At 47.7% G+C, this 19,523-nt stretch overlaps 1 protein-coding gene across 12 annotated transcripts in view; it reads right to left on the bottom strand.

Moving 5' to 3' along the window:
* Positions 1-19,523, bottom strand: part of ablim2 (actin binding LIM protein family, member 2) — a 66,381-nt gene that overhangs the window by 33,426 nt on the left and 13,432 nt on the right. For 11 of the 12 annotated variants that reach the window (XM_010888028.5, XM_020043455.3, XM_010888033.5 and 8 more), the window contains exons 2-6: positions 19,438-19,489; positions 13,553-13,702; positions 4,315-4,498; positions 1,572-1,684; positions 904-1,030 (exon numbers count right to left, since the gene is read on the bottom strand). In XM_010888028.5, the coding sequence (XP_010886330.2) occupies positions 904-1,030; positions 1,572-1,684; positions 4,315-4,498; positions 13,553-13,702; positions 19,438-19,489 (626 nt within the window). The remainder of the gene's footprint in view (positions 1-903; positions 1,031-1,571; positions 1,685-4,314; positions 4,499-13,552; positions 13,703-19,437; positions 19,490-19,523) is intronic. The other variant, XM_010888032.5, reaches the window with a different exon arrangement.

Raw genomic sequence — 19,523 nt, forward strand, 5'->3', positions numbered from 1 at the left:
TTGTCAGGTATGATGCTTCTGATTTACAGCCAGAACCTGGGAGCCATTAAAGTTATGAAGTAGAATAATGGGATTACGGTAAAGAAAACAGACGCTGGCACCCTGCTCCAGCTAGTTTGACTGTTTTATTCAGGATAGCGTGTCAGCCATGAAGCCTTCACCACAGCTTCTTCACCCTGTCCCGGGCTTTTGGGTAACACTTAATTTTCTGTAACAAGCCTGACATCATCCAACTGTCACATGTAATGGACAGAGAATCCCAAAAACAAGGCTAAGGGAATTGTGAGCACTGACAAACAGCTAGCACTGCAGAAAATACATTCTCTTTCCCTCTATCTCTCTCTTGTTCTTTCTCTCCAGCTCTCTCTCCAGCTCTCTCTCTCTGTCTGTTTCCCTGTAACCTTTCCCCTCTTTCTGTCCGTCTCAATAACCTAAATTCCAAATGAGTTCCAAATTAAACTGGGTCTTATGTTGTTGATGTCTGGGGAACTGGGTTTCATAGCAGTGTTGAGGCTGGGGGAACTGGGTCTCATGGCGGTGTTAAGGCTGGGGGAACTGGGTCTCATGGCGGTGTTGAGGCTGGGGGAACTGGGTCTCATGGCTGTGTTAAGGCTGGGGGAACTGGGTCTCATGGCGGTGTTGAGGCTGGGGGAACTGGGTCTCATGGCGGTGTTGAGGCTGGGGGAACTGGGTCTCATGGTGGTGTTGAGGCTGGGGGAACTTGGTCTCATGGTTGGGTTAAGGCTGGGGGAACTGGGTCTCATGGCGGTGTTGAGGCTGGGGGAACTGGGTCTCATGGCGGTGTTGAGGCTGGGGGAACTGGATCTCATGGCGGTGTTGAGGCTGGGGGAACTGGGTCTCATGGCTGTGTTGAGGTTGTGTTCAGAGTTATGAGACACTCACTTGCTGATGTACTCCGCGTTGAGCACCTTGTTGCACACCTTACACTTGAAACAGCCCAGGTGCCAGTGTTTGTCCAGCGCCACCAGGGACTGCTCATTCTTAAATTCCTTCCCACATCCACAGCAATCTACAGAGAAAAGGAGGAGGAGAGGGTGAGGGAAAGAGGAAAGGGTGGTGCGAGAATGAGCGAGTTCAGGCAGAGAGAGGGGAGAGTGGAGAGAGGAGAGGGGAGAGAGGATGAGAGCGAGAAGGACAAACACACGCTAGAGATTAAAAAAGAAGTGAAGCTGCTGAAGGAAAGAGATTCATTATACTGTACAGAAGAACGACATGACAGAAAGACAGACAGTGAGACAGAGAGAAACATTAAGACAGACAGTAAGACTGAGACATTAAGACAGACAGAAACATTAAGACAGACAGACAGTGAGAAATAAAGTGAGACAGACAGACAGTGAAACAAACAGACAGATAGGTTGGCAGACAGAGTGAGACAGACAGAGAGTGAGACAGACAGACAGTGAGGCAGACAGACAGGTAGACAGACAGTGAAAGTGAAACAGACAGATAGGTTGACAGACAGAGACAGACAGAGAGTGAGACAGACAGACAGTGAGACAGACAGATAGGTAGACAGACAGTGAGTATTATGGTATGTGATGCCTTACTGTGGACAGCCTGTATGGGAGCTGGGCTGTCGGCTGGAAGGGGCTGTGTACAGTTCTGGCAGATGCAATCTTTACCGTTAAAGGTCACGCGGTCACCAGCTGGGAATGGCTGCCTGTCAATCAACACGCAAGACACCATTAGTTCATACGGTCGCAATACATTTGAATCGGTCATTCTGAACATAACGTACAGTGTGGATGAAATCCCTGTGGTGTCATCACATAATCTGAGATTACCACTGTAACACTCATTAGCACATTAGCACCGAAACACAAACACACACACACACACATATCAGCTTCAACCCGCCAAATACGCATGGTTAACGGGCAGGACAGTACGATGGGAGATATGAACCACGAACTATGAACCATCAAGCAGACCAGTACATCCAGACTGAATGCAGAGCGGCTGAATGTGACAGATGATGAATGTGGAATGATTGATGTAGGTCAAACCACACTGTGTTGACCACCCAGGGGTCAGCCTACCCTCCTTGACCCCCTGCTGTCACCCAGGGGTCAGCCTACCCTCCTTGACCCCCTGCTGTCACCCAGGGGTCAGCCTACCCTCCTTGACCCCCTGCTGTCACCCAGGGGTCAGCCTACCCTCCTTGACCCCCTGCTGTCACCCAGGGGTCAGCCTACCCTCCTTGACCACCTGCTGTCACCCAGGGGTCAGCCTACCCTCCTTGACCCCCTGCTGTCACCCAGGGGTCAGCCTGTCCCTACTTGACCCCCTGCTGTCACCCAGGGGTCAGCCTACCCTCCTTGACCCCCTGCTGTCACCCAGGGGTCAGCCTGTCCCTCCTTGACCCCCTGCTGTCACCCAGGGGTCAGCCTACCCTCCTTGACCCCCTGCTGTCACCCAGGGGTCAGCCTACCCTCATTGACCCCCTGCTGTCACCCAGGGGTCAGCCTACCCTCCTTGAACCCCTGCTGTCACCCAGGGGTCAGCCTACCCTCATTGACCCCCTGCTGTCACCCAGGGGTCAGCCTACCCTCCTTGAACCCCTGCTGTCACCCAGGGGTCAGCCTACCCTCCTTGACCCCCTGCTGTCACCCAGGGGTCAGCCTACCCTCTGTCATAACATCAACTCATGTATTCAGATATAAACCCACACATACGGAGTCTGGCCTCATTAACACCGGCCTCATTAACACAAAGCCCATCCGGCCAGTTAGGCTGCATGATCCCAGACTGACTCTCTGACTCGCCCCTTTTCATCCACAACTCTAGAAGGGAGGAGAGGTGACATTGGTGATGATGAACTCAGCCCACACTCTGACACTGACAGAGCCTCTAAGACACCTGATGGTCCAGCGTCGGGTCATAGGAAGCACCACCAAGGACTGGCAAGGTGAGCCATGCAGCTCCGGAACAAATTAAGAGACCACTGCACCTTTTTCTTTCCTTTCCAAAAAAGTTGAAAAGGGAAGTTTTGAGTGAGGAATTCCATTTTTCAGTGGTTTCTTTAATTTTAACCTTTTTGTTCCTCAATCAAAACCTTCCTTTTCAACATTTCTTAATTTTTTTTCCGGAGCTGTATATACTGTATATAGCTCAATTGGAACAGCATGTTGTTTTTTTTAATAAAATCTTAAAAGACCCCACAACATAATAAATATTAAAACAAAAGAAAAACATGTTGAAACACACACAACACTCAATCATACCCCACAGCAACTGAACACAACAATTCCTGAGAGCCCCAGATGCTCATGAACAGCTCAAGGTTCCTAACCTGTTTGTAAATGGGCACACTCAACCCTCAGTCTGGCTGCCGGCATCCCCTCAAACATGCCCACCACGTTCTCAGAGCGCTGTCCCTGAATACATTTCTACCTCGTCTACAATTTATCTGCCCCTGACACAAAATGAAATAAGACAAGTACAACTCGTTGACCGGAATTATACTTCGGCCCAAATATAAATCGTTAGTGAAGGAAAAAATTCTCCCGAGTGAAGAACCAACCAGGAATCAGATCAAACAGCCCTACCAATCTGGGACACCGCAAAAAAACAGACTCAGCACAAAATTGACACCCGATGCTAACACTCGGACCCAGGTGCACCAGATGCCTATCAGCTGCTCTAGTTCCACATACAACCCTCCACTGAAGGTCAGACATTAACTTCTCAACTGGCAGTTCACATAAAGAACGCCAACAACCTACAGGGCAAGTGCCAGGACCAAACAGAGAGAGAAAAGAGAGAGCGAGAGAGAACGCGAAAGAAAGAGAGAAATGTGTAGCTCAATTGGTACAGCATGACGCTTGCTACGCCAGGGCTGTGGGTTCAATTCCCATTGGGCGGAAGTGCGTGAGGAACTATTACAAGGTGCTCCGGATGAGCGCGTATGTTACATGATTAAACAGAAGAGGCGGGGAGAGGGGTGGATGGAGCGCTGACTCTAATCACGTCGAAATGTGTGGAATTCAAGCTCTTGTTTTACCCTCAAATGCCACTCCCGTACGCACACCAGGGGAAGCCTAACAAGCCTTCGGGACACCACTGGCCTACCACCGGTAGCTCTGGCATTACGGTCAAGGGGTTAGACATTATGGCTAGGTTAAGTTTAGGCATAAGGGTTAGGTTATTGAGGTTATGGTTAGGGTTAGGGTTAGTAAAGGTTTCTTTTCTTTTTAAGGAGTGTCGACTTCGGTATATTCATTTGAAAAAGCAGAATAAAAGTAAACATGCGTGTGGGTGTGCGTGTGAATGAGTTTGTGTGTCCCTTACTTGCAAGTGGCGCAGACGAAGCAGCGTGGGTGGTAGGTCTTGCCCAGGGCCGACACCACCTCTCCCTCAATGAACTCCTCACAGCTGAAGCAGCGCGTGCCATACATCCTCTGGTAGTCCCGGGTACAAATGTACTCCCCCTGGCGCACAAAGAACCCCCCCTGGGCCAGGTCTGACCCACACACTACACGGGGGAGGAAGAGGAGAGGGGGAGGGGAGAAAAGAGGCAGAGGAGGGGGGAGGACCAGGGGGACACTGTTAAACAGTAGTGGGTTTTCTTTACGCATATTGAAACAGGCGTTGTTGTATGAATTATGGATAGAGTCAGACTGTGATTCCTATGATTAAATAAAGCAATGTGTTAGCGACGTTGTAATGTGAAGAGCCTGTTCTACACATCTTCCTGTTTTCACTAACCGCTGTGGCGGCCAGCAAAATACTACTCGTTCGTAGAGAGACAGAGAAAGACAGAGAGACAAAGAGAGAGAGAAAGACAGAGAGAGACAGAGAGACCGAGAAAAAGAGACAGAGAGAGACAGAGAGAGACACACACAAAAAGAGACAGAGATACAGAGAGTTTGCTTTGGCAACAGTGGTAACCATCCATTCATGCCAATAAAGCACTTATTGAATTGAGAGAGACACACAGAAAGAGAGACATACACAAGGAGAGACACAAAGAGAGAGACATACACAGGGAGAGACACAGAGAAAGAGAGACATACACAGGGAGAGACACAGAGAGACATACACAGGGAGAGACACAGAGAGAGAGACATACACAGGGAGAGACACAGAGAGAGAGACATACACATTGAGAGACACAGAGAGAGACACACAGGGAGAGACACAGTGAGAGAGACATAAACAGGGAGAGACACAGAGAGAGAGACATACACAGGGAGAGAGACATACACAGGGAGAGGCACAGAGAGAGAGAGATACATACACAGGGAGAGACACAGAGAGAGAGAGACATACACAGGGAGAGAGACATACACAGGGAGAGACACACAGAGAGAGAGACACACAGGGAGAGACACAGAGAGAGAGACATACACAGGGAGAGACACAGAGAGAGAGACATACACAGGGAGAGAGACATACACAGGGAGAGACACACACAGAGAGAGAGACATACACAGGGAGAGATACATACACAGGGAGAGACACAGAGAGAGAGTGAGAGACATACACAGGGAGAGACACAGAGAGACATACACAGGGAGAGACACACAGAGAGAGAGAGACATACACAAGGAGAGATACATACACAGGGAGAGACACACAGAGAGAGAGAGAGAGAGACATACACAGGGAGAGACACAGAGAGAGAGAGAGACATACACAGGGAGAGACAGAGTGAGAGAGACATACACAGGGAGAGAGACATACACAGGGAGAGACGCAGAGAGAGAGAGAGAGACATACACAGGGAGAGACACAGAGAGAGAGACATACACAGAGAGAGAGAGAGACATACACAGGGAGAGACACACAGAGAGAGAGAGAGACATATACAAGGAGAGAGACATACACAGGGAGAGACACAGAGAGAGAGAGAGACATACACAGGGAGAGACACAGAGAGAGAGAGAGACATACACAGGGAGAGACACAGAGAGAGAGAGAGACATACACAGGGGGAGACACAGAGAGAGAGAAGGAAATGCTTATGGGTGTGGGCAGTATTATTATCTCTGTGTGTGTTTGTTATTGTGTGTGCATGTGTTTGTGGAAATCCAACACTTTTGACCTTCATGTCCACAGCATGACATCACTTCAGCCATCAGACACACACACACACACACACACACACACACACACCCTGAAGTGCCGACAGCTAGACGGGTGTGTGAAAGCAGAAAACAACAAAAACACAGAAACGTGTAATTTGTTCCAGCCCTTCACCTCTCTCTCTTTATTTTTCTCTCTCTCTTTCACTCTCTCTTCCTCTCTCTGCGGCCAAATAACATAATAACCAGTCAAACAATGCATTAACCATGGCAACAACACGCATTCCACACCTCCCCTATGACATCACGGTCTTTAACTGCCTGTGGGAAACCACATTTTTCCATTTTAATAAAACAAAGTGAGTTCTCTTGCTCTTTTCACACAATTTGATGTCTAGGGTTTCCTGTCCTTTTTTCCTGGGAAGAAGGGAATAAGAAGCTAGAGAATAGAGAGAGGTCTGAGGTTTCAGCTGCTCTGTGTCACACCACAGTTATCCTCCACAACCTTTCTCAACACCTCATGGAGATATGAGGACAGGTGTACAAGTGTATGAGGGGACACACTTGTTTTCCTCTCCTTGGACTCAATTCCATGCGTTTCCTATCCCCTAACCCTAGCCCAAACCCTAATCTTAACCATAACCTTGACCCAATGTCAAACGCTACCCATAACCCTTAGATAAGCCATAACGCCTAAACCTAAAAGTAACCCAGATTCTAACGCCCCTGTTGCATGTTTGACCCTAAACCTTACCCCTAGGACAGAAATGTCTTTTCTCCCAGTTCGGACTGGCCAATAAACCTTTTAGGGACAGATTTATGAGGTTTTCATATCTTTTTGGGGACATCTGGTCCCCATGTGTACACATAGACCTGGATCTCAGACACACACACAGAGATGAGGTGATACTGTAGATAAACAGCACAAAACCCCCTCGGGGTATTTTACTCATAAACCCCAACCAAGGGTTCAACAGGGTCTCTTAAAATTCCATGGTCATTTTTAGGACACACAGAATTTGAAAACTGCTTTAAAGCAGGAGTCCAGTAAATGTGTCAGCAAAACAGAAAGCAAGACAAGGACAGTGGAATGCTGGTTGAAAGACTGTGGTCGTGTTTCACATCGGTTCATGTTATTTTGGAAGACATGCAGCACGATTCCTAATATCTGGACCTGTTGGATAACAATGTCTGAACCCAGTCCAGAATGTGTGTGTGTGTGTTTGTTTCTTGCACAGAACGGGATCATAACATGTCGGCACAGCTGGAAAAAGAGCCTTGTGGTCAACACGGTGATGGGACTGGAAAGGGTTAAGTACGAGGGGAAAACACTGTACATTACATAACGTGGTGCACACTGGTAAAACAAAGGGCTTTGAAACTAGCGGCCATTAAATCCTAACATGCCATTACTGTCCGGCTCCCACTGGTACACCTTTTCCGCACCTCCTGTTTCTAATCCGTCCAAATAAAGAGTGACCGAAATTAACGTACTGTAGGACGCCACATGCAGATTTACTCAATAGGTTTTAATCAATTATCAGTACGAGGCCATAAACTATTAGTATCTAGTCACCATTTAGTAAATATCTGCATGAGAGGCACTTGGTGGTGTTTTGAGGCTGCCTTTACTGAAACCCCAAAAGGCGTTTGGACATCGGGCCGGTCTCTCTCTGTTCTCTCTATGGTCTCTCTCTCTCTCTCTCTGATTTGGGTCCTGGTGGGTCAGATGAATTGTGTAACAGTTATCAGGAGTGTTTAAATCCTGGCGCCCCTTAGACCCACTGACCCTCTGCCAGCATTGCGGGTAACCAGATCCCTCCCCCATTCCTCCCGAGAGAGGGAAGGAGAGAGAGGGAAGGAGAGAGAGGAATAGAGAGAGGCGGGTTCAAAGAGGTGCTCCAACTGGCTCGTCTTTCGCTGAAAAAAAAAAGAAATATATATATATTCATACCTGCGTGCGATTGTCTACTACAGAACATTGCAGAAAGGATTTATCTAGATGTGTTTGGGTGTGTGTGTGGGGGGGCATATAATGATGACCATCCCCAAACAAATTGAGGGGGACAGAATATGCATAGGGTCAAAAGCATAGCAGTTTGGTTTAGGATGAGAAGTCAGGGCTTCTTGGTTACTCTACGCAAAGGGGTTCTGATCTGGGGTTCTGGTATGCAGTCATGACTCCAGACTGTGATGAGAGGGCTCCGATCTGGGCTCCGGCTTGTAGCAGATTGTAACCTATCCCCTCCATCTCCAGTCACGGTGCCAGAGAATGTGCCGTTTGGGACACACTGTCGCCAGCGTAGACACATCAAACGGCCTGCCACGAAAAATATGACCTGTGATCCAGTGAAAGGGACAAGGAGTTGGCTGGGGGGACGAACCAATTAAAGACACGACGCTGACAACAGGCTTGGAGGGGATTTTGGATTCAGCGTATCCCAGGATATTTCAAAATACAAACGTGTGTTTTTATTTCAAAAACACGTTGCCATGCACAGACTCACAGAATTTAAGGTGAGCGAGACGTAACACTTTGCTTTGTCTGTGCATCTGCATGAGATGCTTTAACGCTGCCAGCTAGTACCAAAGCAGAGGCCAATTGGCGCATCACAGTTCATTTGGAAATTCACCTCCTACCCAAGAATATACGTACAAAAAAATTATTCTTAACATTGAAATAAAAAAAATTATACATTTACTCCAGAAATGATTCAGAAAAGATAATCTGCTCAATGTCCACTTGAACCAAAACCAATATTAAATTACTCCAGGGCTAACAGGTCTACTCAAACAAACAGCTGGATCCTTTTCAGTACGACCGATGATGGAGTGTAGTCTAGCCCAGGACGGTAAAAGCTGTATGGCACTGGACTGACAAGTCTGGCAGGCTACCCTCTCTCCACTGGGATACCCACACTCCAACGCTATTATGGGTGCTGATTCACTGACTTACTTATGTTCCCCCAATGCCATCCCTAAAAGGGTACGGCATGCCAGGCCTGTCGCCACACTAGACTGGGTTGAGATACTGAGATCTTTCTGTACGGCTTTGCGCGCCTTAAGACTTGTGCAATAGTAGATACCTCTGTGGGCTATAATCGGCCTTGTCTCAGGGTGGTTGGTATTCTGTTGGTGTCTAACTGGTGGTACGTGGCTATGCTTGACAAAGTCTTGTCCGGCTAGCCGGATGCTCTTGTAAAATCGTATGGATTGATTAATTGATCTAATGTAAGCTATTAAGGGAGGAGATGACTGCTAATGAACAGAGGCCAATAAACTGGAGTAATCTAAAGAAGGCAGAAGAAAAAGGGGCGAGCACATATTAATATTTGAGATTTCCTGACCCATATATAGTCAGTTATACCCCGACCTACATCACAACATGCTATGCTGTTTCTGATCAAAAGGTAACCAAAAGGTTTCTAGATTGAATCCCAGAGCTGTAGTCTGTAGTTTTGTCCTTGAGCAAGACAATGACTTTAGATTTCACAGGGATGTAACCCTAATGCTCCGTAGACATTCAGTGAGGTAAACTTCAGCACCTCTCCCAGGTTAAAGGGGCCTGGTTAAATGCTACTGTTTTTTCTCATGGTCAAAAGCTTTGAGAACAGAGGTGAGAAAGATGAAGCGTCTTGGGCGCTATGTTCATAAAATTATCTTCCTCTCATCTCTTTCTAATTTATCGCTCGCCGTTTGTTCATTTCGGACCTGTCAAAGCAGCCCCGACAAATTCACAGCTTGCACTCCCACTGCACTTAGGGGAATCAAATCCAATCGAATCAAGCGCTATTTGGATGTTCTTCATCTGGGACGCGCAATAAGGCTGCCAGAGAACACATCACAGTCTGGACGGAGAGCAGACACATGAAAAATAGCACGCAGCTTCTAGCACAATCTTTCAATGGAAGTCGACGAAGACCACAAAGGGAGTGAGGTACTGTTTGGACAGAACCAGGAGACATTACATAACTCGTCTCTCTGGGAAAAAACGTGATCATTCCTATCGTGTGCCTCACCCGGGGGGAGGCAGAGGGTGGGTACTGACACACCTAGCCTCATGTGTTAGACCGGGGGAGAGTCAAAAACACGTCAAACCCAAGCGCACGTGTTCAGTCATGTTGATATAGGTTGTATGTTATAGAGCAGGTTGGGCGGAAACCGGAGGCCTACATAGTCATTTCGGCACGAATCCGTGTGCGTGTGCAACTACTTTCGTGTTTGTTTCAGATGGAAAAGGTCGTGACCCTTTGAAGTCTTTGAGTGTGGCGGAGAGAAGGCGTGTGTCCTCAGGGATGAGTAACCCATGGGGGAAGCACGACGTGCAATGTTCTGGTACAGTAGGTTTGTTTTCATTGTAGGATGGATTGTTAAGCTGTTGACGGAGGACTTCAAGGATTCCCCACAGCACACTCAAGAGTTAAATCAGAGTGCTTTTTTTTTTTTTTTTACATCAATTCATCAATTTCCTGCAGACAAAAATGCTAAGAAACCTTTGCTCTCTCTCTCTCTCCCTTTCTGTCTTTTGCATCCAATTGGATTAGTTGTAGCTTCAAGGTCATTGACAGGGAGGTTTGTTTTGCTGAGACTATGCTGTTTCTGTGGTAGTATAACATAGGATTGACCGGATAAAGGACAAATGAAGACACTGAGATTTCAACCATGTAAACCTTTCACCAATTTGGTCTTAAATCTTCAACCTCCGACTAGTTTTATGCTAAATAAGTCCCCATCAGGGCCAAGCTGATCCAAGATAAGACCCCCAGGTCCGTAATATAATCTTATTAATTATATCTAAATGTCCAAATAACTGTCTTCCGTAAGTTGCTTTCTGAATGTAGACCTGAACTGCAAGCTTCTTTAGGTAATCAGGGACCACCAACTCTATCTGTCCTTTTACATGCTTATCTGGCTTGTTTAACACACATGCTTTAACACACACACACACACACACAAGAGATCCACCAGATGCCGTGTGACATAATCACATTCAACGTGCATGTCATTTGGATGTAATTCGGGACTAATCTAATTGTCCATCCTGATTCTTGGGTGGGGAATTAAAAAGGACGCAACCCACCCCCCCCCCCCCCGTCCCCCCCCACCCGACATCTGGTCAGTCACCACAGTAACCGCCAATGTACACTGCTGTTTTTTCTCCATGCAAATGTCTATGCTGACTTGTGCGTTCCCATTGTCTACAGTCTCATTCAACAGTGCAGGCGCTGTGTGCGTGCGACCGGGTCGGCCGGGTGATTGGCCCATCTTGTTTGTCCACGCGGATGGGTCTAAGGAAGTGGGGTTGAGTAGAGAGAGAGAGAGACATAGAAATGATTGTGTCCACAAACTCATTCCAAGGTGAGGCCGTCCCCCACCCAGCGGATCTAAATTGCTAGCAGACCTCCAGTAAGTCACTGTAGGAGAGGCAAGCTGGCACCGGAATACCTATTGTCAGTAACATGGCTGTTATCTAACACATCTTAATATCCTACTACAGCTGTACTGGACTCCGGGGTCTCCCGGGTAGATAGCTATGCAAGCGCTTAGCCGCATCAAAGTAAAACCCTTGCAAAGTGGCGATTTCCACACAAATGTTGATTTGATCTGACTGGTTCCCCGGCTCCAGGGCCGGGTGTTGGTGCCGCGTGCCGGGGCGGAGATCACTAGCTCATCCCTGGGCGACGAGAAAAGCCCCGGGAGCTGCCGCGGTTCCGGTCCAGGAACGTGTGAACGGAGGCCAAGAGCCGTTCGAGAACATCTAAAACAGCTGCTGTTGTCGCTCCCCACCCTCCCCATTCCCTGCTGACCTTAGCACGGGCCGTTGTTCCCTTATAATTACTGTCCAGCGCCAACAGTTCCAGGAAGGAATCTGTTTAGATGGATTCACGATGACACTGGTGGCCCTTTGTCCTGTATCGTTTCCTGTCGACCCGTTTCTCCCGGGGCGCGTTAATGTGGATTTCGTCTATCGGTGTGTTCACCTGGGAAGGGGCGGTGCGACCACAGTTTTGCTGGGCAGCGTTCAATTCACCCTGTGTAAAAATGCTTTTGTCGATGTAATCCTCCACAATCTGAGAGCAAAAACCGACGAGGCATAGAAAGCGTAGTCGAATGTATCTTTCATTTTGGACATACTTGACAGCCTACCCAGCAGAAATCTTAGTAGTTAGCTTAATTGCAACTTGATTAAACAGCAGAGCAGTGCTCTATCTGAGACAGATTTTTTGTTTGGCGCTCCTAGCACTGATGCTATCATGCTACCAGAACCACTGAAGGGTTGTGTTAAATTACCACCCCTGTGTAGCATAGCGCTAATTACATTTGGCTAATGATACGCTAACATTTCCCCTTCAGATCTGGCAGTTAGTAATTTGGCACTCTGGCTTCAGCTGACGATAAGCAGACAGGGAGTGAATCTTTGATATGGTTGATTCCCTTCCAGGTCAACCTGAGTAGTCTTTGACGGTTTTATGATTGAGCCAACCTTGACACTGACGGCCTGAGACAGGAGCCGAGTCAGGAAGTGGTTCCAGACTACTTAAAAAAGTGGGATATTTTTCCATCCCCCCTATGGTTGTGTTAGGATCGGAGATCGGTCAACCTGTTGTTACATCCAGACTACCTATTTTAACCCCCAGATAATCTTCCAGACACAGTGGTGTTGCCACGGGTTCCATTAACGAATCTCCCCCTTCCTGATCGACAAACACACTGTAGGGGACGACAATCGCTAATAGTGACTTGTCTGAGAGACGTGCTAACTGCTCTAGAGGCAAAGCTCAAACCAACCGCCTGTATGTGCAGGACCCTTCAGCGCCTCCCGGACTTCACGCTTCCCAGCGGCTACAATTAAAAGGAGGGAGTCAACATTTGGGTGTGGATAACGACTTCAGACAGTGTCCCTCACTGGAGTCCAGAGCTGCACTCATATCTCCTGTCCTTCCTACTGAGGAGAGGAGTGCTCCGGGGTCACCAGTGATGTCACACACTGCAATCGAGAATGAACACAAAAAACTGCAGGAAGCCCCTGACAATGTCCCGACCACGCCGGTTTCCTAGCAACCCCGCCTATGTTCAAAACAACAGCACACGAGCCCCTTGTAAAAGACTATGACCTCACAGAGTCAAGGAGTGACTGAGGCGTGGGGGAGGGGGGCTGAGTATGAAATCACAACCAACTCTTTAGCCTCATACACACACACGCACACACACACACACATATTACAGTTTCCTCCAGTAGTGCTCTGGTATCTGGGACACCACTGGAGAATGGGGTCACAGCCAGGGAATCGGCCTCCGTTGCGCAACCCTGCAGCAATTAGAGCCAAGTGCCTTGCTCAAGGTCAGGACAAGCAACGTGGTGATACGAACAAGCAACTTTTTGGTTAGTGGCCCAAACAGCACGACTGCTAGGCTACCCTCCTGTGTCTTTTCTGTATCCTCGTCGCCGCTGTGTCTAGCGGGACGTAAAGGGCGCAAGAAGTCAGGGGTGAAGGTCATACCTTTGCAGACGAAGCACTTGATGTGGAAGTGTTTGTTCTGAACCCGCAGCACCTCCCCTTTGCAGGCCTTGCCACAGTTCTGGCAGGGAACCACGCCGCCCCCCTGTTTCCTCTGCTCCAGGGGGCTGTGGACGGCCTGCTGGTGAAACGCTGAAACACAGAGAGGTCAGACGTGAGAGACGTGCGTGACACGCGCGCAGCAACGCAAACACATCCACACGCAACATAGGCAGATGTGCGCGCTCGGTCCAGTTTGCCGTTGTCCGGGGTCGTCACTGAACAGGAGAAGTGGTTCTAAACTAGGCTGGATGAGTAAAAGTTCAAATGGGTCTTACCTACACGCACAAAACCAATCCACAGTAAACCAGTATTCATTACTGAGTGTAAATATTGGTCATAAATGTCTAAATAGCCTGGAGCTGCCCACATACATCCTGTTATAAAATATGACAAGTGGCATTGTGTGTATTAATAGTTAGAGATAAATTATGACAATATATATTGGTATAATTAGCCTATAGTAATCCTACTGTCTCCCAGAGACATCAAGCATGACATGAGAGTGACAAAGGCCCAGTTAACGAATCCTGTCCTAAGGTTAACGAATCCTGTCCTAAGGTTAACGGATGATGTCCTAAGGAAAAACAGCTCTGATTACTTCATCCACATCCGCTCTCTGTCCTGCTAATGTTTTGCCTAACTCGTACTGTTTTGATTGCCATGGTTACCAATAACTGGGGTATAAAAGGTGAGGGAAGCAGTTCAACACATCGCAAAATGGATCGATAGTAAAAAACAAAACAATGGAATTCACCTCCTGGACTACGCAGCGCAATGTTTGCTAGACTGGTGTTTACCAGAGAACCGGTTGCAGCTTCCTTTAGCCATCCATTCATTTCTCTGCTGTTTCCCAGTCAACACTCCCATTGTGGAATGTCCCTGCTTGTCCGGTTCTCAGGCCCACATTAGATACCAGGCTGTGATACAGATAGAATACATGGTGAACTAGGTGCTAATAAGAACAGGGAAAAGTCCTGTCAGGAATACCACTGCCTGTCCACGGCCAGTCCGTACCATATAAATGGTAACAAAAGGAAAGGAGCAAAGACATCATCAGCCCAGTTTATAGGCCCCGGATGTCTGTAGCCTCTCTGCCAAGACCAGAACTACCAGACAGGTAGGGCGAAGAATTCTAGGAATGCTTAAAGGCCTCCAGGGTTTTGGCTAGAAAGTACAACAGCTAGCGTCAGAACAGAGTTAATGCAGTAGGTGAAGTATATGACCGTAGCAGGTTAGGCTTATTAGGTTACTACTGGGCACAGAGGGTTGAAAAGGCATACGGCTAACGTACATTTGACAGAATCTGTATCCCATCTCCACCTAACCGGCCTCTGGTGGGCGATGAAAAGCTATTATTCTGTTTTATAGAGTGAATGGAAGCTTTTCACAACAGCGAGCAGCGAGTGTGTGAGATATCCAGATCCAAAACAAACTAGACCTCATGGACTTCCTCAGACGTTTTCTTGACAAGGAAAAACTGAGATTGGTGCTTTATCAAATCTGTGTTCCAACTTCATTGTCTGTGGAAAAAAGTTAATAACTGAACATAGATTGATTGTGCAGGACATAAAAACCCTCCCAGATTACAATTAACTGCTGTTTTTTCTGGATTTTTGACAAAGATACAACATAATTAACAATGACCTATAACCATCTCAATGAGGAAACCCGGTGCTTGTTATCGGGAATTCGTAGTCTATCTTATTACAGGGTCGGCTTCAACTTGGTTCCACACGAGTCTGCTGTTGCCAATTTTTTTTTGGGGGGGGGGGGGGGGGGGGGGGGGAGTCATGAGTCTTCACAACATGGTCTGGGGCTTGATTGTAACCATGTGGCTTTGCCAGGGTCCAATCCGAAACAATTTCATTGGAGGAGATCGGCTCCGCCCACTCAACCACTCTTTTCATTCTTTCCTTCTCTTTCTCCACCTCTTGGCCGGCCCAGGGTGCACTGCTTCTGGCATGCACCCGTTTAAAAGACCCCATATCATATGAATAATATACCTTTGTCTTGCTCCAGTGCCCAGTGAACTGACGCACACAGGAAGTGTAGACCTACCAACTGGCATACGAGTCCTGTCCATCAATCCCCCTGCTCCCTCTCTGCTTTGGTCTCTCGCTGACAGACACAAACCCACAGCGCCGCCGCCGCCACAAAGGTCACAGCCAACGAACAATCTCAGCCATGTATCTCCACAGACCGTGGGGACCTGCCATCTGAGTGTCACACGCCAAACACAAACGCACAACCTACTGCAGGGACACACACACACACAGGCAGGATTGCTAACTACAGCAGGTGCCCAGTCTGTGTGGCCCAAACAGGTAGCCATCTTGAATTCCGATTCCCCCCTAAAAATAGCTCGGCCCCTCGACCCACATGGACTCCATGTTGCTGTGCAGCATTCCGGGGTGTGTCCATCAGTGGGCTTGATGGGTGGCCAATTAGAGCGCTCGGGTTACATCCCCCGCAAAGGGTGTTTCTTCCCGAGGGCCGAAATGTCAACCTTGGGACGTACCTCAACAGCTGTATGCCTTAGATCCTCTAGATTTGTCTCTGTAATCCAGATTATTTAATTCCACAATGGTATATTCCGGCATGGATATCGACATATTGCCATGGCTGTTTCACCCAGTTGCATTCTATTGCAGAGGGTTGGTCAACTTTCCACAGGAGACATTAATTCTCACAGACACACCTGTGCCATCTTGCTTGGTATGACCTGGCATGCATTTGACCTCTGACCCCAAATACTACAGAGTGCTTTGGTCTCTGACCTTTTGGGGAACATATCCCTGAGTCTCAGTCCTTTGACAGAAAAGACTGGCTCACCAGGGACAAAGCAAGTGTGAAATAGCCTATAAAAGAAAAAGACATGAAGAGGAAATAAATGCAATATGTAATATCCCCTTTGTTTCAGAACTTATTTGATTCCCAGTAAAGGATAAAGATGCCTAGGCAAAGCATATACATTTGCGTAGAGACTGTAAGATTAAATTAATTTTGATAATTAAGATGAAGATGAAACTTGGACATTCCAGTGTGCAGGATCCAGTGATCCTGTGTGCATTTGCAACACGCAGCTGGCATTTACGGAGAGTGAAATTCCCCTCTGGAAAGATACTGAACACTGACATGGTTAAACGATTCACTTATTGACTCGTAAAGTGCTAACCCATCTCACGCCGTTGCCTTCTTCACCTGTCCGGCCGCCTCTCCCCCTCTCTCACTCCCTTTCCAAAGTCCAGTTTGATGGGATAAACACTGTTTGCATGCCTGTCCAGACAAGGCTGACCAGCCAACAATGACGGAGTACGTACATTTCATGGTTAACAGACTTGATTCGGGAAGCGCCAGTTCACTATTGGAGTATGTCACTCAAATGGGATTCTGGCCTGCACAGCTGTAATTGCTGTATGCACCAAAAATGGATTCTCAACAGTGGGTCTTTAATGGTTCTGCAAGATATCAACGAGAATCAACGCTAATTCAAGAAACTTTGGCGGTAATGTAACTGCCATGCCGTTGGGCTCTGTCGTTGCAGCTGGGAGATGAAATCCTTACGCCGAGGACGGCACCTGAAAGCTCGACCGTGGATGTTGACTGAATAATGCATTTGACGTGCGTCAGAGGACAGGTGTCGATCTTCAAGTCTCCGCGACCCCCCGCGAGGAGCCGCTGCGATTGAAGTGATTAAAAGGAATCATCACCATTTGAGAGGGTTACGACATTAAAGCTTTGATGTGCTGAGTTTAGATCAGCACAAAGAGGACACATGCTAAGCCTATATAGGGTATGTGTGACTACTACAAGAGTTATATCAGATTTTAACTAAGTGATTTACCCCCAGGTTTTTATGAGTCCACAAACTCAATCCAATGTGCCGCTGTACTAGCCTGGCACCAGCTAGCCAGTCAGGACAAAGAGACAGGACGAGGAGAACAGGAGAAGTGTCAGGACAGAGACAGGATGAGGAGAACGGGAGAAGCGATGCTCCATCAGCAGGAGGCTCGTCTGAGTGTTGGTAATACAGGAACCATGTGACCCGCTCCCACAACCAACACCATGATGCAGCACAAAATCAGAGCACTGAGTTTTAATTTGGATTGTGAGTGTGTGTACTTGTGTGTGCGCGTGTGCTTGTGTGTGTTTGGGTGTGTGTTTGCGCGGGGGGGAGCCTTGCCTGTGCAAATTGCCCGGCTGGAAAAAGAGACAGAGTGAAAGAGAGAGACAGAGAGAGAGGGAGAGGGGGGAGGAAAAAGGAGGTGATGTGAAAGGGAGAGAGAGACAGAGAAACAGAGACTGAGCGTATGGAGAGATAATAAGCATGTCTGTGCTGCTAACTCTGTGTTATACACCTGCTAGGAACAACAAAGCCCAGAATGCAGCTTCAGGATAACCTTGAGTGTGCATTTTGATCAGTGTAGCTGGATATCCCAGGCAGACTCAGGAACACAAATGCATAAGTATTCCAAGTGTGCATCAGTGCGTATTGCCATTAGCATTTCAAATTACCATGAGCTTTTTCTTAGAGGCCCCGGAACTCCAGGACGGATTTAAAAACAAAGTGCCTTCCTCTTCCCATGTCCGCTGTAGATAAATGCCAAAAGCCGAGTACATGTAACAACAAATCTGCCATTTTGTTTACGGCTGTTGAAGCCCCTCTCTACTTCAGTCAGCCCCTAGCTTGCGGAACTTGGGAGGCGTGGCAGTGGTGTTCAAACCAGACAGATGAAGCGAATCCTGGGCGAGCTGTGTTTTCAGTTGCACGCTTCTAGATGAAGAGGAGGCTGTGTGGAGGTTTCTGCTCCTCACGTGTGACAGCAGGGGGTTTGTTTACGGATCCACCAGACGTAATGAGGAGCAGCTCTGTGGAGGCTAGTCCCGGGGCCAACCATTAGGCAACATCAGACTCAGCCAGGACATGCTGCCCTTGGGTGTGGGTGTTGTAAGGAGAGTCAGGTTTTTGTTGACTGTTCAGTCCCCATAGCCTTACTGTGCCTGTCCACTCCAACACGGTTTTAAACAACTGTCCACGTTTTTACAGACATAGCTGTCCCGCAATAGATGGCTGCATAACAAACTTAACAAGGCAGTTAAGGACATTTGTCACTGCATATTATCAGAGGAGAGGGGAAAGGGTTATAATAACAGCATAACACACAAACACACAACACACACACACACACACACACACACACACACACACACACATAAACACACACACGTGAGCACACACGTGAGCACACACGTATTACTACGGTTACCAGTACACCCACATACACCCACCAGAACATATCTCCTATCAAAACAAAATACCCGATTTGTTTTCCAATTTGAGCCGGATTGGCCGCCTGTCATTGGTTTCATGCCCGAACGGCCAGCCAGACCCGCATCATGTGTCGCAGGCAGGTGCCCAACAGTAGTGCTGCCTGCCAGAGTTCCGCATATCACCCCAGCACTGTTATTAGTAATATACCGAGACAGGATGTTGCTGTTCGTTTCTTTTATTAACATGTCGACTGATCGGTATTACATAGATTACATGATACAGTACAAAAGCCGCGCTCGTAGTCAGTACCTAACCGCTGTGTAATCACATTAATTCATGGAATTAACTTTTTTGTATGCAGTCATCACAGAGTGGGCATGTCTTATTCGGTAGAAAACTGCACAGGAATGGTATGGTATAGGCTATTATCTGCACGTCAATAAACCTCAATTGCCTTTCGAGTTGAGCGCTACTGTCTAGTACCCACCGAGAAGCGTCTTTGCACCATTCGCGACTCATGCGCTCTACAAAGTGAACAGGAGAAAAATATTACCTTTTTCTTCAGGCATTGTTGATTTGTCACTGTCTTTACTGGCTGTAAAATCCTTTACAAACGAAGAGAACAATTTAGTATGCTAA

The sequence above is a fragment of the Esox lucius genome, chromosome 24 (assembly GCF_011004845.1).
Source record: "Esox lucius isolate fEsoLuc1 chromosome 24, fEsoLuc1.pri, whole genome shotgun sequence".
NCBI lineage: Eukaryota > Metazoa > Chordata > Actinopteri > Esociformes > Esocidae > Esox > Esox lucius.